The sequence below is a fragment of the Podarcis muralis genome, chromosome 14 (genome assembly GCF_964188315.1).
Source record: "Podarcis muralis chromosome 14, rPodMur119.hap1.1, whole genome shotgun sequence".
Classification (NCBI taxonomy): Eukaryota; Metazoa; Chordata; class Lepidosauria; order Squamata; family Lacertidae; genus Podarcis; species Podarcis muralis.
Window position 1 is genome coordinate 2,244,398 of NC_135668.1, and position 18,135 is coordinate 2,262,532.

General features: G+C 44.9%; 1 protein-coding gene across 8 annotated transcripts in view; it reads left to right on the forward strand.

The window, feature by feature from the left end:
- Nucleotides 1–18,135, forward strand: part of TJP1 (tight junction protein 1) — a 324,709-nt gene that overhangs the window by 46,521 nt on the left and 260,053 nt on the right. For 5 of the 8 annotated variants that reach the window (XM_077918885.1, XM_077918886.1, XM_077918887.1 and 2 more), the window contains exon 3: nt 17,392–17,524. In XM_077918885.1, coding sequence (XP_077775011.1) covers nt 17,392–17,524 — 133 coding nt within the window. Of the gene's footprint in view, nt 1–2,409; nt 2,595–9,704; nt 9,848–17,391; nt 17,525–18,135 lie in introns of those variants that run through there. The other 3 variants (XM_077918889.1, XM_077918892.1, XM_077918890.1) reach the window with 2 other exon arrangements.

Genomic DNA, 18,135 nt, shown 5'->3' on the forward strand with positions numbered 1-18,135 from the left:
AGCGTCTTTATAAACAACTTGGATGAAGGAATTGAGAGGATGCTCATCAAATTTGCAGATGACACCAAACTGGAAGGGATAGCCAATGCCACAGAAACAGAATTCAAAATGTCCTTAACTGATTGGAGAACTGGGCGCAAGCTAACAAAATGAATTTCAATAGGGACAAATGTAAGGTTCTGCACTTAGGAAGGAAGAACCAGCTGCAAAAATATAGGATGGAGGACACCTGGCTTACTAGCAGTACATGTGAAAAGGATCTAGGGGTCTTGGTGGACCACAAGTTGATGCAGTGTGATGCAGCGGGGGGCGGGGAGCTAATGCTATTCTAGGCTGCATCAAGAGAAGTCTAGTGTCCAGATCAAGGGAAGTCACAGTCCCACTCTCTTCTGCCTTAGTCAGACCACACCTGGAATACTGTGTCCAATTCTGGGCACAGAATTCGAGGAGGGAGACCAAGATGATTAAGGGTCTGGAAACTAAGCCTTATGAGGACAGCTTGAAGGAGCTGGGTGTGTTTAGCCTGGAAAAGAGGAGACTGTGAGGAGATATGACAGCCACCTGCAAATATCTCAAGGGCTGTCACAGGGAAGAGGGAACAAGCTTGTTCTCTCCTGCTCTGGAAGGGAGAACTCGAACCAATGGCTTCAAGTCACAAGAAAGGAGATTCTCACTAAACATTCAGAAAAACTTTTTGATGATTAGAGCTGTTCTGCAGTGGAACAGTCTCTTGCAGGAGGGGGGTGGATTCTCCTTCCTTGGAGGTTTTTAAAACAGAGATAGGATGGTAATTTGTCATGGATGCTTTAGCTGAGATTCCTGCATTGCAGGGGGTTGGACTAGATGACCCTTGGAGTCCTTTCCAATTCTACCATTCTATGATTCCATGATTCTAAGAGGGGCTTTTCCCACATCAACACACAAATGTAAGAATGTAAGAAGAGCTTGCTGGACAAGACCAGTGGAGTGTTCTATACTCACAGGGTCCACCTAGATGCCCATAGGACACCTGCAAGCAGGACCTGAGGACAAGAGCGCTCGCCCCTCCTGCAGTTCCCAGTGACTGGTATTCAGTAATGGAGGTGGAGCATAGTGGCCACTGATTCATTCATCTACAACCATACTTTAAACACACCCACACAGTAGTGCTACCTCGGGTTACAGACACGTCAGGTTACAGACGCTTCAGGTTACAGACTCTGCTAACCCAGAAATAGTACCTCAGGTTAAGAACTTTGCTTCAGGATGAGAACAGAAATCGTGCGGCGGCAGCAGGAGGCCCCATTAGCTAAAGTGGTGCTTCAGGTTAAGAACAGTTTCAGATTAAGAACAGACCTCCAGAATGAATTAAGATCTTAACTCGAGGTACCACTGTACTTCTGAATAACCGTGCCTAGGATTGCACTGCAGATGTGTAAGGAGCCCCTTCAATATGTTATTGCTGAAATGCCTAAACGCATTGTGTTGACATTCAGTGATATAAAAGTTTAGTGTTGATGGTGGTTGATCTGAGATGGCCCATTCACATGTGCAAATAATCACAACAGTGGATTGATGACCATGTGAGTGGCCTGTTCACAAATGCAAATAATCCCTCATTTTGCAACTTTAAACTTATTCACGAACAAGCAAGCCTCTTTGAACTCCGACCTACTTCTATGAAATGGTGTTCAGGGTTGAACTGTATGTGGTGCAGTTATGGAGCATTGCTTGTGTGAATCAGCCTTTCCACTGCTGGCACCCAAAAAGCTCCAAAGCATCACACTGGAGGAGATATTAATGTCATCTCCCTCTTTGTACTTGCACGTGTGTGTGTGTGTGTGTGTGTGTGTGTGTGTGTGAGAGAGAGAGAGAGAGAGAGAGAGAGAGAGAGAGAGAGAGATGGCCTGTTCACATGCAAAACCATTACTAAACCACCTTATGAAGGCATTGATGTGCCTATGTGTGTGAATCAGCACTTCTGCCCCTGAAATGATCCAAAAGCGTTGCACTGGAGACCACACCAATATTTTCTTCCTTTCTTTGAGTTTGTGTGTGTGTGTGTGTTGTAGCTGGGTTGGCCTATTCCCACGTGCAATCGGGATAATCATGACGCGATAGGTACGCACGTGTGAATGAACCCGGAGGGGGGCGGCGGAACAGGAGCAGGGATCGCAAAGGTGGGCGAGGAGGAGGAGGAGGAGAAAGAGGAGCTCCTGTTAGCTGAGGGAGAGCGAGAGAAAGAAAGAAAGAGCGAGGCAGCAGCAGGAGGAGGAGAAAGGAAGAGGCGAGCGGGGAGGAGAGAGGGAGCTGCAGGAGGAGGCGGGGGCGAGCGGGAGCGCGAGGGAGCGAGGGAGCGCGGCAGGAGCAGGAGGAGGAGGCGGAGGAGGGAAGAAGCGCGACGCAGGGACGGCAGATGCCTGGAAATAAAAATTTGATGATTGCATGCAGCGGCTGGAGAGACTCTGTCGGTGGCGGCGGCGGCGGGGACGCAGCAGGGACCGGGGGGGCGACGGCAAAATGAAGTATCAGAAATACCTGACTGTCTTGCAGATGGCCATCGGGGTGACCGCCTCCAACCGGGGCAGCCTCATGCCCTTAAAGAGGAAGCTCTGGTGAGTAGCGGGCGCCGCGCTGCGGGTTCTGGGCGCCGCGCCGGCCGGGATGGGGCGCTTGGCTTCGGGGCCCACGCGCGCCCCCCTGGCCAAGGAAGCTCTTCCCGCTGACCTGCTCTTCCACGGCCACGCAGCTCGGCTCCGCGGGGCCAGGAGTGCTGCATTCATTAACATGCGAACCGTGGCAAATCGGCAGAATCGCCCGCTTTCTTTGCAGTCAAATCCTCCCTCTCGGTCATCTGGATGCTGGAAAGACACCAGCGCACCGGGGGGGGGGGGGGGTTTCCATGAATTATTTGCGGCAAAACAGCCCCCCTTCCCCGCAGAGTCAGACCTTGATGCTGTGCTTAGTAGTTTTCTTTTTTCTTTTCTTTTCGCAAAAGCCGGCCAGTTCCTCGCCCCCCGTGTGTGTGTGTGTGTGCGGGGTGGGGGTGGGGGTGGAGGAAGAGAGGCTTCGTTGCCATAACCAATTGGAAGCTGTTTTAGAGTTCAAAAGTGTCATGCTTTGCACTATCAAGCTCCCGATCTATTTCTTTTTTAAGTGAGGATGTTGGTTAAATTTGCTCTGAGATCATGGATGCTCTTCCAGAGAGATACAGAGGGGGAGTGATAAGGGAGGGCCTTTATGGATTTCAGAACATGGAACATAGTCTTTGATCTGCTTGGTAACAGCATTTTGATTTTTTATAAAACCCTAGATGAATAAAGTGTGTCTTATCCTTGCCAAATAATTGGTGTTTATGATAGTTACTGGGGGGGGGGATGTGTGAGTGTGTGTGTGTGTGATGCATTGTGAGAATTTGACCTTAGCTGCTTGATTCAGAATTATATAGTGCATGTGTGCTTTTCTCTGTTTCCTTCAATGGCTTTTGCCCAGCTCCTCTCTGTGCACACGCACACACGGCATGTTGAGGGGGTAGACTGTCATATTGTGATTATGTACTGTGGGTGAGTAGGGTGCACAGATGCATTGCAATAACTAGTGACTTGTGAAGGATCAGTTTGACTTCAAGCAATAGGACACGGGTAGTTTTTAGAAGGAAAAACCTGAAGGAGAATAAAATCTAAAATCAAACTGAATAGGCTGACATGGGGGGGAACAGAGCATAGCAGAATTGCCTCAACTATTTGGTTTAACAATATAGCACTACAAGTTTCCATGGGGGAGGGGAATGGCAGAACCAAAATCCATTTACTTCTCATATGCAATTCTTCATCTTTTGTATATGTGATTTTCTTTTTGATGTGCAAAATGAAATGTAGATACATAATGGATGCATCTTTCTCTCTCTTGCCCTGCCTGTCTCTGGCCAACAAGACAAGAGAGGCATTCATCATATTGCTTAAAATGTATTAACATATTTGAAGGTCCAGTCATGTACACAAGCTTAAAAAGCCACATCTGAGCAGTAACTTGCTCTCCTCTCCTGACCCTCGGTCGCAGTGAGAGAGTGTAAAATGTCAGAGGGGAAAAGTGCTGATGGCACAGAAGGTAGCTGGAGCATCTTAGAACCACCAGCTAATAGTCTGCTCCTGTTTCCTGCACTTGATATGATTGATTCTCTCTCCATTCAGATAGATTAGCAGAATATATGACATGAGAAAGAGAATACAGTGGTTACTACTCTGCTCATCTGAAGCCTCGTAGGGAGTAAGGAATACTGCCTCGACTATATGTGAAATGCACGTTGCTCATTCTGTCCCATGGCTTGCCCTTTATTCCCTTTGGCAGATATTTTTTACAAGCTTGTTTTTATCTGCTTAGAACCAATTTAGCTGGTTTCAGGATCACAATATAAATATCATAATATTTAAGGAATATGCAAACACCTTGTATGCCTTTTCTAAAGAACTTCATATAGCATATCAACTTAACTTACCATAACTTAACTTGAAAAATCATTGCCAGGCCTTTTATGTTACAGTAAAGAAGAGTTGAAACTTTTATTTAATATCCAGTTGTTTGCAGGGGTTCCTATGGCCATGTTCTCATTTGTCTGGGACACATAAAATGATAATTTAGCTCACTCTCAGCAGAATCATCTCTCTTCATTTTGCTGATAGTGCATGTGAGTCACTGAGGTGTATACAGATGCTAATGATAAAACATTATTTGTCAGGAACAAAACTGAGCATTAAATAGGTTCTATTTTTATACTGTTTTGTGTGCTCTCTTCTAAGTACTCTCAGATCATTGTACAACCTTGCTGTAGAAGTTGGGGGGAAATCATTTATAGCTCCCAGCTATCAGGCATGAGTGTATTGTACATAAGTTTCTCAATGATTGTTATGAAGGATCAAAACAAGGTTGCACTGTGAGTGTGAAGTCTAATGGACACTTATAGACAAATTTGTTGTTAGGCTGCAGGACATGCTTAAGTTCTTTCTGTCATTATGTTTGCTTTGTGGCTTTAATATCCTTTTACATGACTATGTTTTATAAGAGCATCCTTAACCTGAATGACAGTACAACATAAAATCCAAAAGTAAGCAGATGTTCTTTAAAAAAAGATTAGCTGTGTTTTTTCCAAAGGGTAAGAATTCATCAGCATAAAAATTCTGGTCTTTGATTAAATAAATTTTATTATGTTGTTACTAATAAAATATTTTTTAAAAATAATAATAATATTAGAATGATGTGTGATTTTCATGTACACCATCCTGGAGTCCATAGTTTGGATGAAGGTGCTGTTGAGAAAATTACAAAATAATAAATGAATAAAAACTGATCTAAGAAATGTTTTCTGCCTACTTAGTAACAAGAAAAGTATACATTTGGCTATGTTACATTGGAAGTGCAGGTCACAACCCTTTTACAAACAAACAATGCACTGCATGTGAAAGAAATTGAGTCAATCTGATTTTTAATTACATATTTCAGCTTTTATGAATTCAAGTATCATGCTTTGAAAAAAAGAATGAAAATCAGGTTTTACGTATTCTGGTTTGTTCTCAGGTCAATAATGTCTGTGATATATGTTACATACAGTTACTGCAAGCAAAACAGACCGTTTAATAAAAACGGTTTAAAATACTCTTATCTTTTGCTGGGGGAGATAATCCACCTGAATCCCACTGAATGAAAAAATGCAAAGGTAGTGGCGACTGTTTGCTTCCTTCATGGAACATCTGCCACTCTAATTTCTTCCACAATAAAAGGTCTTGTCCTGTGGAACATTAAAAGCACAGCTTCATTACTATGTGGCTTGTTTTTGTTTGTTTCTCGTGTTTCATCATCACACAGTGTTGGAGAATTTAATTTCTAGGGGCTAATTCAATTTCTAGGGCTCCAAGTGTCAAAACAGTGGGCTGTAGAGAAGCCATTTAGAGTCATTAAGAAAATGAATGGGGTGGTCTCAAGATCGATTCTCGGGGACAGTCATCCAGATCACCAAAATCACTCTCCTGCTTGGCACCAGTTTAGCAGAGAGGCCACTAAGTGTCTAAATTCTACTGTGATAAGATCTTCCAGCCACGTCAGATGTCATGCAGCACCAACCTGCCAACCAGTGTAAATTCAAAAGGAAAGGCTTTAAGAGTTGCCAGCCCCATAGAAGTTGCCATACATCCTGGTACAAATTCCAATAACATTAGCTTAGGTGTTTAAATATTTACGAGCACCTCAGGGAAGAACTGTAGCTCAATGGTCAGGCCTGCCCAGGCAAGGCTGGAAGGAATCCCAGAGTTGCTGCCTGTCAGTGGAGGCCCCCCTGAGCTACCTGGGCCAAGGGTCTGACTTGGCGTCAGGCTCTGGGTTCCTAAGGGTTTATTCCATGTCTTGCTTTAAATTATAGAGCAGCCTTTCCCAACCTGGTGCTCCCCAAACGTTGGGCTGCCATCAGCCCTGCCAAGCTAACAGTCAGCCCATAGTCAGGGAAGATGGGAGAGGAAGCCCAAAACACCTGGAGGGCACCAGATTGGGGGAAGTAGGTTTAGAGGCTCAGTGGGTTAAAAACCCCGTACATTGGTACCTTATGCATGTAGGGTCTGTAGAGTTTATGTAGGGTCGTAGCCAACTAAGTTCTACTCAGAGTAGCCCCATTAGAATTGCAGAACCTAAATTAGTCAGATCTATTAATAGATCTTTCCTTCCTTGGTGGTTTTTAAGTGGAGGTCAGGTGACCACCTGTCATGGATGCTTTAGCTGAGATTCCTGCATTGCAGGGGGTTGGTGACCCTTGGGGTCCCTTCCAACTCTACAGTTCTATTATTCTAATGGGTGTACTCTGAGTAGGAATAACATGGGATACAACCCACTGACTTGCCTGTCCCCTGCAGCCAGTTGGAGAGGCTCTGCTAGATGTCCCTCTACCAGATGAGGTGTTGCTGGTGGAAACAAGGGACAAGACCTTCTTTGTAGCAATGCTCAGGGTGTGGAACTCGCTGTCCTGAGATACTGGGTCTTCAGTCACCAGTCCCAAGTTTTGGGGGCTTGTCTCCCTGTGCTATTTTAAGAGCAAGCCTGTCACTTAGCTTGTTCAGTCAGAGATGGTTCAGTCCAGTTGATGAATGTTGTGTGTGGGTGTTCTCTTGTTAATAAAATACCCATTCTAAATTACTACATTGAATCTGAAACTACATGTTGAAGACAAGACATATTACCCCAATGCAAGACATCATGTGAGTCTATGGAATATTTGAGGGCTCTGTATCTTTCTTCTCTCTCGTATGAGGCAGCTGAGTAATGGATGAGGGAGAAGTTTCAGGATAGCAAGAAAGGAGTGCCAATGAGGGAACCGGTGGTTTTAAACAATAGCAGGGGTTTGACGAGAGCAAGAAGAAAAAGAGGTGGCTTAAAACAAGGTTTCAATACAGCAAAAAAGGAATTGGGAAGGGTTCTGTTGTGTTAGCTTTTGGTGTTAGTTTCTATTTTGTTCCCATCTCTGCCATTTCTCCTTCCTGGTTAAAACACCTTTTTAAAAAGACAACAGCCCTCCTTTCCCAGTCCATCCAGACCTCTCTCATGACTTTTGTCCTCAGTGTCTTTCCCCCTAGTGCCTAGGCCATGGCAGCTGCTGTGGTGCAACTGCCTCCTTGCTTGTTCCCACCCTGACTTCATGCACAACCAGGATTCTGATGAGGCTCCTCCCATCGGGGGAGCATGGCGACAGCCTTGCATTTTTATGTATAGAGGAATATACATGAATAGGAAGCTGCTTTGAGTGTTTTTGGCTTAAGAGGGAAGGTTTTTTAAAAAATAAATAATAATCCTGTAAACAGATAAAATTAATATGTGTAGACAAGGTGATACAGAATAACTTCTGCCAATGTGTAGGCTATGTGTGAGAGAAAAAGGGAATTAATTTGTCCTGGAGTGCTGTTTGTGGATGCAATTCTGATATTTAAAAAGTTGACTGACTACCAACTATTAATTCTTGGCATTCATGATTCTCATATGCTATTTCTATGAAGGATGAATTGGTCCATGTTGGTTGGTCCACATGTGCTTGTGATTTCTCAAATTTTGTGTGGAGCAGTTCATAATATGTGTCAAGGGAGAATGTACAACTGTTTTTGGCAGGGGTGGCAGTCTTTTTTCTGTCAAGGGCCACATTCCCTCGGATTAATTTCCTGGGGTCCATATGCTGCAGGTGGGCAGGGCTTGAGCACAAAGTGTTTGGGACTGAAGCCACAATTGAGTAGGGCACCTTCCTCCCCCTCTCATGCCCTTTTTCATTCTGCTTCCACTTCTCTTTGCCAGCCACCAACTACCTCTACTTCTTCCTCTCTTTTACACCACTATTCTTAAAAAGGTACCAGAGCGGTTTACAAAAATTATATGTAAAATCATACAAATGTTAAAATCAGAAATGAGGTAATTGTTAAGGAAATGTGTTTTCCTAATTGCCCGTATAAACCTGAAAGAACTGAAAAACCTGCAGTGGGCTTAAAAGTTTAAAAGACCCTTCTCCATCTCTAGTGGCAGGATGTTCCACAGGACTGGGCTGATGACACTGAAGGCTTGGGTTCTTGTTGTAGCCAAATGAGCCTCACCAACTTGGGGACTGACCAACAAGACTCCTGCAGATGATCTCCGTGACTGAGCTGAGATAGAAGGGTTCAGGCGACCCCTGAGGTCCCCAGGATCTGAGTGGTTCAGGGCTTTGTAACGAACAAGAACCTTGAACCTGGCTCAGTAGCAGATAGGGAGTCACACTTAGTTGGCCGGATGCCTCCTTCAGCAGTCTGGCTACCTCCTTCTGCACCAGCTGGAGCTTCAAACTAGGCCTAGGGGCAGCCCCACAGAGAGTGCACTGCAGTAACCCAGCCTCAAGGTTACCAGCACAAGGACTACATATATGGAAACACATTCCACATGTTTGAAATGTGTTCTGATGTGGCATAAAATATAATATAAACCAGGTCTGCATATCTTACATCTCACCCAGTTAAAAGTAGAGTCGGAGAATAACAGCGTTGGAAGGGGACTTCAAAGGTCATTCAATTCAACCACTTGTCAATGCAGGAAATTAATTTCTACAAGATCCCATATAGGTGGCTATCTGGCTTCTGAGGCAGGGAAGGAAGGATCAGCTCAGGGAGGGGAACTTTCTTCAGCCCAGGACCACATTCTGTCATGGGCAACGTTCCTGGTGCTGCTTTTCAGTGTGGACAAAGTCAGTGGCAAAAGTAGGTGGAGCAAAGAATGTGACTTTTTTTGTGCTGCAGGTTACGTTCCAGGTTACAAAGCACATATACAGATGAGTACTTCTGAATACCATCTCCTGGGGTCAAACAGCAGAAGTAACCTTCAAGCCCTGCTTGCAGACATCCTGGCAAGCAGCTTGCATTCTCTGCCTCTGAAGACAGAGCGTCCAGCATGGCTAACAGCCACTGAGGTCTCTCCTGCTCACACCGCCAGATGAAGTGAGCTAGGGACAAGGCCTTTTGGGTAGTGGCTCCCTGATTATGGAATAGCCTTCCCAGACAGGTTTTCCTGGCACTGTGTTTTCAGTGCTCGATAAAGATATTTCTATTTATCCAGGCTTTTTAAATAACTTAAGTTTTACAGTCTGGGTCTTTCCATTCCTTACATGGTGTTTAATTGTGCATTGCTGTTTTGTTTTTAATAAATGTAGTTTTTACTGTTTTATAGACTTACATTCAGACTTACATTCTAAAAAGACATGTCACAAAATGAAAATGGCATCTCCAGTGAGAAGGTTCCAGCAGCAGATGGATTGGAAGCACCCTTCTTTGTCTGCTGAGACCTGGAGAGCTACAACTGATCAGAGCAGACAAAATTGGACTAGGTATATTCTTGGTCTGATTTGCTATGCGACAGCTTCATTAGCGGAGTCTGACATGGCATAAGGCAGCTTCCTAGTATAGGCTGCGGGCAGGAACTCTTGGGAAATGAGGTCAGAAAGACAGTGCTGCATGCTGAGGAAGAGCTTGAAAGGGTGAGGGGCAGCAGAAAGGGTTAGGATGGACACAGAACTCAAGTTCTGCAGGCCTGGATTCTAATTTTGATTGCTTTGTTTTAAAGGTTTTTAAAAAGAAAATGGAGAAGCAGATAAGAGAGGAGTGTGGGACCTGGGGAGTCCTACAGGTATTGCTGGACTCTCATCCTGCTTGACCATTGGCCATATTGGCTGGAGATGATGGGAGAGTCCAGCAACATCTGTAGAGACACCGGCGCTCCCCATCCCTGACATGTAGAAAGAGGACAGGGCGGAGCATTACTTCTGTTACTGAACAGTTTGGAAAGTGCCTGATTATCCCTTTGATTTTGTGGAGCTTAACTCCTATTGAATATGTTAAAATTGCTGTTAGCTAAGAGAAGATTCCCCTTCATGGATCACTGCCTTGCCGTGGTGAAGGGGCTTGAAGAACTCAGAGAAGCTATGAACTACGCCGAGCAGGGCAACAAAAGAGAAGATTCATGCATAGAATCTAAATGCTCTCTCTCTTTAGGTCTTTCACACTTATGCCAAGAGGATTGTAAACCTCTTTTGGCAAAAATCCACGAATGAATAGTATTGCCTGTGCTATTGTCCACTTTGCGAATATGAGAAGTTGAAAAAGAGATGTTTGCTGACAAGCAGACCAGGACAAAGTCCCATTCCAGGCACCTGGTTCGTCTCTGATTTAGCTCTCTCCCTCCCTGATGGATGCATGTGTCTTGCTGATGTGAACTGAAGTGCAGCAGGATCTGGAGGGCCCAACTCTGGCATACTGAAAAAGCAGCCACTGAAAGAGAACACCCCGGAAAAATAAGGATAAAACTTTATGCATCTGATGACTCTAGTCCACGAAAGCTTGTGCCCTGATAGATTTCAGTACCAGTTGTATTTGCAGAAAGATTATTTTGCTACTGACCCCTGAGTCAGTATATCATCATAGTCTACACTGGAAATGTTTGCAGACCCACCACTTCTCTCTAACCTGTGTTGTTAGTCATTATTTTAATGAACATCACAATGTTCTCTCCATAGTAATTAAAATGAATGAATATAAATACGGAAACAGTTCTTTGGTCTGTCAGCTGGAAAGGGATCAGCTTCTCCTCCTCCTTCTGCATGTTGGTGAGATGCACTGATCATGTTCAGCTGAGTCCTACTGACCTCATCACTTTTGCTTTAGCATTAAAAAGACCTGGCATTTGATGTGGTGTTATTTGGGAGAGCTTGCTGGATGGCGGCAGTGGGGAGACAATCAGGGAGATGAAATAAAGCGAAAGCACCGAGCTCAGAGCTGAGTAGCAAACTCTCAGTAGCTGTGTCTGAGAAATGATAGAAGTACTCCTGCTGCAAGCACCCAACCCACCATGTTAACTCTTGGCTGTGATAAAGCAACAAAGGCAAATCTACAAGGGGGGGGAAAGCTTTTTGAAAGTTAAATAGTCCTCCCCTTTGGGCAAGGTGGATCCTGAGGAGACCTGTGATGGCACAGTTGACAGAGGGAGAGGGCACATGAGCTGAAACTCTGGGAGCAAGATGTTCGGCAGCTTTCCAGGTATTTGAAATTTCAATTCTGCTCCTGTAGCCAAATCCACTGTCTCAGATCAGATCTCCAGAGAGAAGCAACTTCCCAAACAGCAGAAGCAGCTTAATTGTACAGTGCAATTTAAAAGTGTGTATTAACAACTTTGCTTAGTATAGTGTGAATCCAATAGAAAACAGCTTCTTCTTTTCCATACCTTTATGAGCAAAGTTATTGTGAGATGTGATTGCTCTCATTTCCTCCTCATTGCAGGATCTGTTAATTGCCTGTTCTGAAAACAGGTATTTTTTAGATGTTCATCGCAAATCGTCAATGTCAAAGATTGTTTGTTTGCTTTTGAACATCTGATTTGTCTAATGTTGTATCTTACATTATCATTTTGCTGTTAGGTTAACCGGTTTGTCAATAGTTGATTTGTAAGAAGGCTTGGGAAAGTATTGAGTATTTCACTTAAATAAGGAGGGTGGCAGCTTTACATTGTGTACAATAGCTTGTAATTGTCACAGGGGCAGTTAATGAAGAAGAGGTTTTTTATGGCTTTTCTAAAACCATGAGTTGGAGGATAAGGCTATGAATGGCAACTAGCCATGATGGCTCGGCTTTGCCTCCACGGTCAGAGGCAGTAATGCTTCTGAATACCAGTTGCTGGAAGCCAAAGGAGAGGTCCTGATTTTAGATGCCACAGACATCTTGTTGGCCACTGATGCTGATCCAGCTGGCTCTTCTTATGATCCTAAGTTGGTTCGTAAAGCATAGCATCTGGCACTAGTATACAATTAACCTATGAAATTCATAGTTGCAAGATGTAGGGAAGACCGCTGGCTTAAATGTTTTTAACAGGTGAGACAAATTCTTCCCGGATCCAGAGGCAAAGTGTATCTGACTACCAGTTGCTAGAGGGCAGTGGGAGAGAACTACCCTTGTGTCCTGCTTGTGGTCTTCCCCGAGGCATCTGGTGGCCACTGTGGGAAAGGGTATCAGATCTAATGGAACTCGCTTTATGTTCTTATGGTCCAGTTCTTGTGCAAGATGGCATCTGGAGACATCTGGGTGACTCTGGCTGACCATGGAATGACCTGACATGGCCTCTTGTTGGACTTAGATGTCCTAGTAGAGCACAAAAAGGCTTGTGAGTCATCTTTTAGCTCTTGAACTAAATGTAGGGTCAGAAGGTTTGCTTGCTTGTTTGTTTAAAGGGTTTTTACCCAACTCGCCCTTAACCTCAGTGCTCAGCAAAATGTTGCTTGGCAGCAGCAGAACATTGAATGCCTATTAATATGCATTTGGCAAAGGAGAGAGTTACAGCAGTACATTGTTGCAGGGTGCTGATTTGAGGATTACCTCTTAGGAAGGCATTTCTTGTTTCCAGTAGAGCAACAATAAAACATTTTGGGCACTTGGAGAATAGCTTCCCCTTTGGCTCATCCCCCACCCCCTTTCCCCCATTAATATGGTCTTGTAATGCAAATGATGGCATTAGGAAGGTAACTTTCATATACAGGTCAGACCGGTAGAAGACACGTGGAGTGTCTCCAGCAGTGGCTAATAATAGTTAGAGTAGAGGCAAGTGTAAAAGAGGTCAGCAGGTATCTCAGTCATTTCCTTTTCTCTTGCCAAAGGTTTGTAGGCAGCCTGGCCTGAGGTTGCACCGATATGCTGTTTATACATGAAGAGGGAACTTTGAGTTCTCATGAGGTTTCTGACCATGTGGAACTAGAAAGAGATTCCAGGGTATATAGGAGGAGGCCACCACCTTGCTGAAGCTGTGCAGGTCTGGGTCTGGTCTGAATCTGGGAACCCCAAGTGGGCCACCTTGAGTTCTATAATGGAAGGAAGGCAGAATATAAATATAGCAAAATAAGTACATGAATGCAGCTCTGTCCCCTCCTCCCACTCAACTTGTGTATGAAACAAGTGCTTAGAAATCAGGTCTAAAAATTGATTAAAAATGAAGTTTTGTTTATTTGTTTTTGCCTACACAACATAATTATTAATGTGGCTTTTGCTATCTTGCTGCAGCAATCTCACTGCAATCAGAAGGTTAACACAAATCTAAAAATGGAATAATTTGCTCATTTATAAATTTCCTCCAATGAAGGCAAGAAGAGGTTAAGATTTTTCTAAAAAAAATAAAAATAAAACACTGAATTAATTTCTCTCAAGATGGCATTAAAATTATTTGGCTCAAAGAGGCAGTAAATCTTGGCTTCTACAATACATGTTTGTTGATGAATGCCCATGCAAAATGCTCAATTCAGTGCTGAATGGAACCTCATATAGGTTTGGTGAAGCCATCCAGGCAAAAATCAGGATGCAAGAAGAGCCGTGCTGGATCAGACCAAAGGCTAGTCTAGGCCAGCATCCTGTTCTCACAGTAGCTAACTAGATACATGCAGGAAGCCTACAAACTGGACCTGAGTCATCTCCCCACTACTGATTCCCAGCCATTCATAACCCTGTCCTCCATGATTTTTTCTAATTCTCTTTGAGAGTCAAAAGCCTTCATTGAAACGTATGAAATTGCCTTATATTAAGTCATCCTCTCTAATCTCTTGTCTGCTGTCTCTGGCAGTCGGTCTCTGTGGAATCAGTCACAGAAAGGTCTTTGGCCTTACCAGCTATAATAATAATAATAATAATAATAATAATAATAATAATAATTTATTTATATGCCACCCATCTGGCTGGGCCTCCCCAACCACTCTGGGTGGTACCCAACAGAATATTAAAAATGTGATAAAACATCAAACATTAAAAACTTCCCTAAACAGGGAAGGGCTGCCTTCAGATGTCTTCTAAAAGTCAGGTAGTTGTTTATTTCCTTGACATCTGACGGGAGGGCATTCCACAGGACGGGTGCCACTACTGAGAAGGCCCTCTGCCTGGTTCCCTGTAGATCACTTCTCGCAGGGAGGGAACAGCCAGAAGGCCCTCAGAGCTGGACCTCAGTGTCTGTGTAGAACAATGGGGGTGGAAACGCTCCTTCAGGCATACTGGGCTGAGGCCGCTTAGGGCTTTCAAGGTCAGCACCAACACTTTGAATTGTGCTCAGAAACATACTGGGAGCCAATGTAGGTCTTTCAGGACCAGTGTTATGTGGTCTAAGTGGACGCTCCGAGTCACCAGTCTAGCTGCTGCATTCTGGATTAGTTGTCGTTTCTGGGTCACCTTCAAAGGTAGCCCCACGTAGAGTGCATTGCAGTAGTCCAAGCGGGAGATAACTAGAGCATGCACCACTCTGGCGAGAGCATGCACCACTCTGCCATTCAGGACCAGGGAGTTCCCCACACCTGCCCACCCCCACCCTCAAAAACAGTACTTCTGTCTTGTCAGGATTCAGTCTCAATCTGTTAGCCACCATCCATCCTCCAACTGTCTCCAGACACACAGGACCTTCACCACCTTCACTGGTTCTGATTTGAAAGAGAGGTAGAGCTGAGTATCATCCGCATACTGATGAACACCCAGTCCAAACCCCCTGGTGATCTCTCCCAGCTGATGCATATAGATGTTGAAAAGCACAGGGTAGAGGACAGAACCCTGAGGCACCCCACAAGTGAGAGCCCAGGGGTCTGAACACTCATCCCCCACCACCACTTTCTGAACACGGCCCAGGAGGAAGGAGCGGAACCACTGTATGACAGTGCCCCCAGCTCCCAGCCCCTCTAGACGGTCCAGAAGGATGTTGTGGTCGATGGTGTCAAAGGCCGCTGAGAGATCCAGCAGAACTAGGAAACAGCTCTCACCTTTGTTCATAGCCTCCCAGAGATCAAGGCAGTTTCAGTCCCATGATGAGGCCTGAATCCCGATCGGAAGGGATCCAAATGGTGTGCATCTCCCAAGCATGCCAGGAGTTGTTCAGCAACCACCCACTGAATTTGAGACTGGGTGATAGTTGGCTATATTCAGGTCCAAATATGCGTTTTTTTAAAAATCGGTTTAATAACCACCTATTTCTGTGCGTCTGGGAAGGCTCCCTCACAAAGGGAAGCAGTCATCACCCCACAGAGTCCATCGCCCAGCCCTGCCCAGCTCGCTTTTATGAGCCAGGATGGGCAAGGATCCAGGAGACAGGTGGTTGGTTTCACTCGTCCAAGCAGCCTGTCCACATCCTCGGAGGTAACAGATTGGAACTGATCCCTCACAACTTGACTACACAGGACTCTAGCACTCTCCCGCCCCGGCCCTGCTCCCATGGTGGAGTCACCCTCTCATTGCTTTAGCTGGAGAGTTTGGGGATTGAATCTGGGACCTTCTGCATGAAAGCATAAGCTTTGTGGTTGAGTTGCAGCATACGTAATTATGGCAGGGATAGTCCAGCTAAGCCAGCTTTACAGGGTTGTTGTACGATAATGCACACGAAGTACTTGCAGCATGCTAGAGAAAGGTTAAGCATTATTCCTGTGGCTGTTACTGATGCTGAAGCATAGGTAAACTTTATCCACGTTGGTATTTAAAAACAGATTAAAGTCCTTGTCTTGTTACCAAAGGGTTCCGGTTCTTGAAGCTGAGAGGATCCCCAGGTTTGCTTTGCACATAGAAGAGTGGTCTGTACTTTAGAGTCTTTTGCATGCTGATAAAATGGGCATTCTTAAGTGACAGTGCTTACCTTTGAAGCCCTACAAACAGTGAATGAATGCTTGCTCTCATATCAACCTGCCATTACAGAATCACAGAATTGGCAGAGTTGGAAGGAACCTTGGAGGTCATATTGTCCAGCCTCCTGCTCTGTGCAGGTATCTGGAAATGACAGCATTTGTGATAGATGGTCCTATTTAGGCTACCTCCAGCAAAGGAAAGCCCTCTACTTCCCCAGGCACTGTGGAAGTTCCTCCTAATGTTTAGCCAAAATCTGCTTCATTGCATTAGTCTTGGTCCTGCCTTCTGGAGCCCTGGCTGTCTTCCGACGCCCAGGTGCTCCCTGGACGGGTTTCAGGGATAGTCAAAATGGTGCACTTCCTTCCTTGCTTATTTATTCATTCCTGTGGTAACTTGTCGTTTGTTATATAGTACCATCAATGTGCAGAGTACTTTATAAAGTATAAGAGGACAGGACACTTATGCTCCATGATTTGACATGGGGAAAACAGAGGACGGGGACGGAAACTGAGACAATGGAAAGAGTATGCGTTTATTTCCATGATAGGCCAAATCAGCTGCTCCAGCACCCCGCATAGGTGGCAGTCTAGGCTCTGCTTAAAACCTCTGATGAAGAAGTGCACCATTTTCTGAAGCATCCTGCTCCACTGTCAAATAGCTCATCCTCTCTGGGTTCCTCCTGGCATTCAGTCAAAATCCCGCTTGTATTTTGGACCCATCATTCTGGGCTGTGCCCTTGGGAACTGGATTGGGGAACCTCTGACCTGAAGGTGGAATGCAGCCCCAAGGCCTCTCCCTCAGGCCATACCCTCACTGGCCTGCTGCGCATCCTCCTTGACTCCTTTTGCAGAGCTGAAATGTGTCCTTGAGCTGTGATAGCATCTGCTGCTTGTCTGGATGAAGGATGGAGAAAGGTGCCTGTGTTTGTGTGTATAGGAACACCCTGGTTTTGCCTGGCTGAAATAGGCAAAGATGGAAGTCCAACTCACTGCTCTGCCTGCTTTTGCTTCTGACCACACCTACTTTGGCCTCTGGCAGTGGCCACCTCTGTTCTGCAGACCCTGGAAGGCTGCCCATGACAAAGGGTGGTCATTGGACAGAAAAAGGTTCTGCTTAGCAGCAGCAGAAAACAAGTTCAGAAAATGTACCTAGGCTTGGTTAGTACAGGGTATGAGGACAAAGGATTTAGGCCTGTGTGGTGTTCAGAACAGGGTTTCTTCCTTTTAAAAATGCTGTCATTTCTCTCCAACAGGGTAACGCCATCCTCTGAAAATCCCACTGGCTCTAATTGTAGTATAAGCCAAGGAAAGCCTTCTCTAAGAAGAATAAAAGGGAGAATACATAGAAGCAAAAGCCTCGATAGCCTTGATTTCTGTGAGTTCAATGTAAGTACATGATTTGTCCTACCTTCCTTTTGCTTGATGTTCCTGAGAATCTCCCCTTAATCAGACAATATGAAAAAGGTTTTCACCTCCTTTTCATTCATTCACAGCATATATCTATCCATAAGGTTAAATCAGTGGCTGGTTGTGCATTGCGCATGGTGAATGTGCCTGTGAAATTCCCAGCCTTCCAGAGCAGACCTCTCTAGGTTCATGCAAACAACAGATGAGAAGCTGAAACTGTTTCTGGACTGTACCACTCTAGACTTCAGGAAGGGGGAGCCACATAACTGATTGCTGCTCTGTGGGAGAAAAATATATGACTGACATACACACATTTACATATAAAAGCATTCACTCATTGGGTACCTCCTTGCAGCGATCTGAAGTGATGAAATCCAGAAGCACTATTGGCTCCTCCTTTGCCATAATATATGCCAGAGCTGCATGCAAGATGTTGCTTCTTGCTCCACTGAGGCAAAAAAGCACCTGCTCATGCGGAGATCCCCATCTGAGTTGGAGTTGCTTCGTGTTCTCTGACATCTTTGGACAATGCTGTATAATTGCTTACTGATACACAATTTGCAAATTATGTTTTGGTTCCTATGAAACAC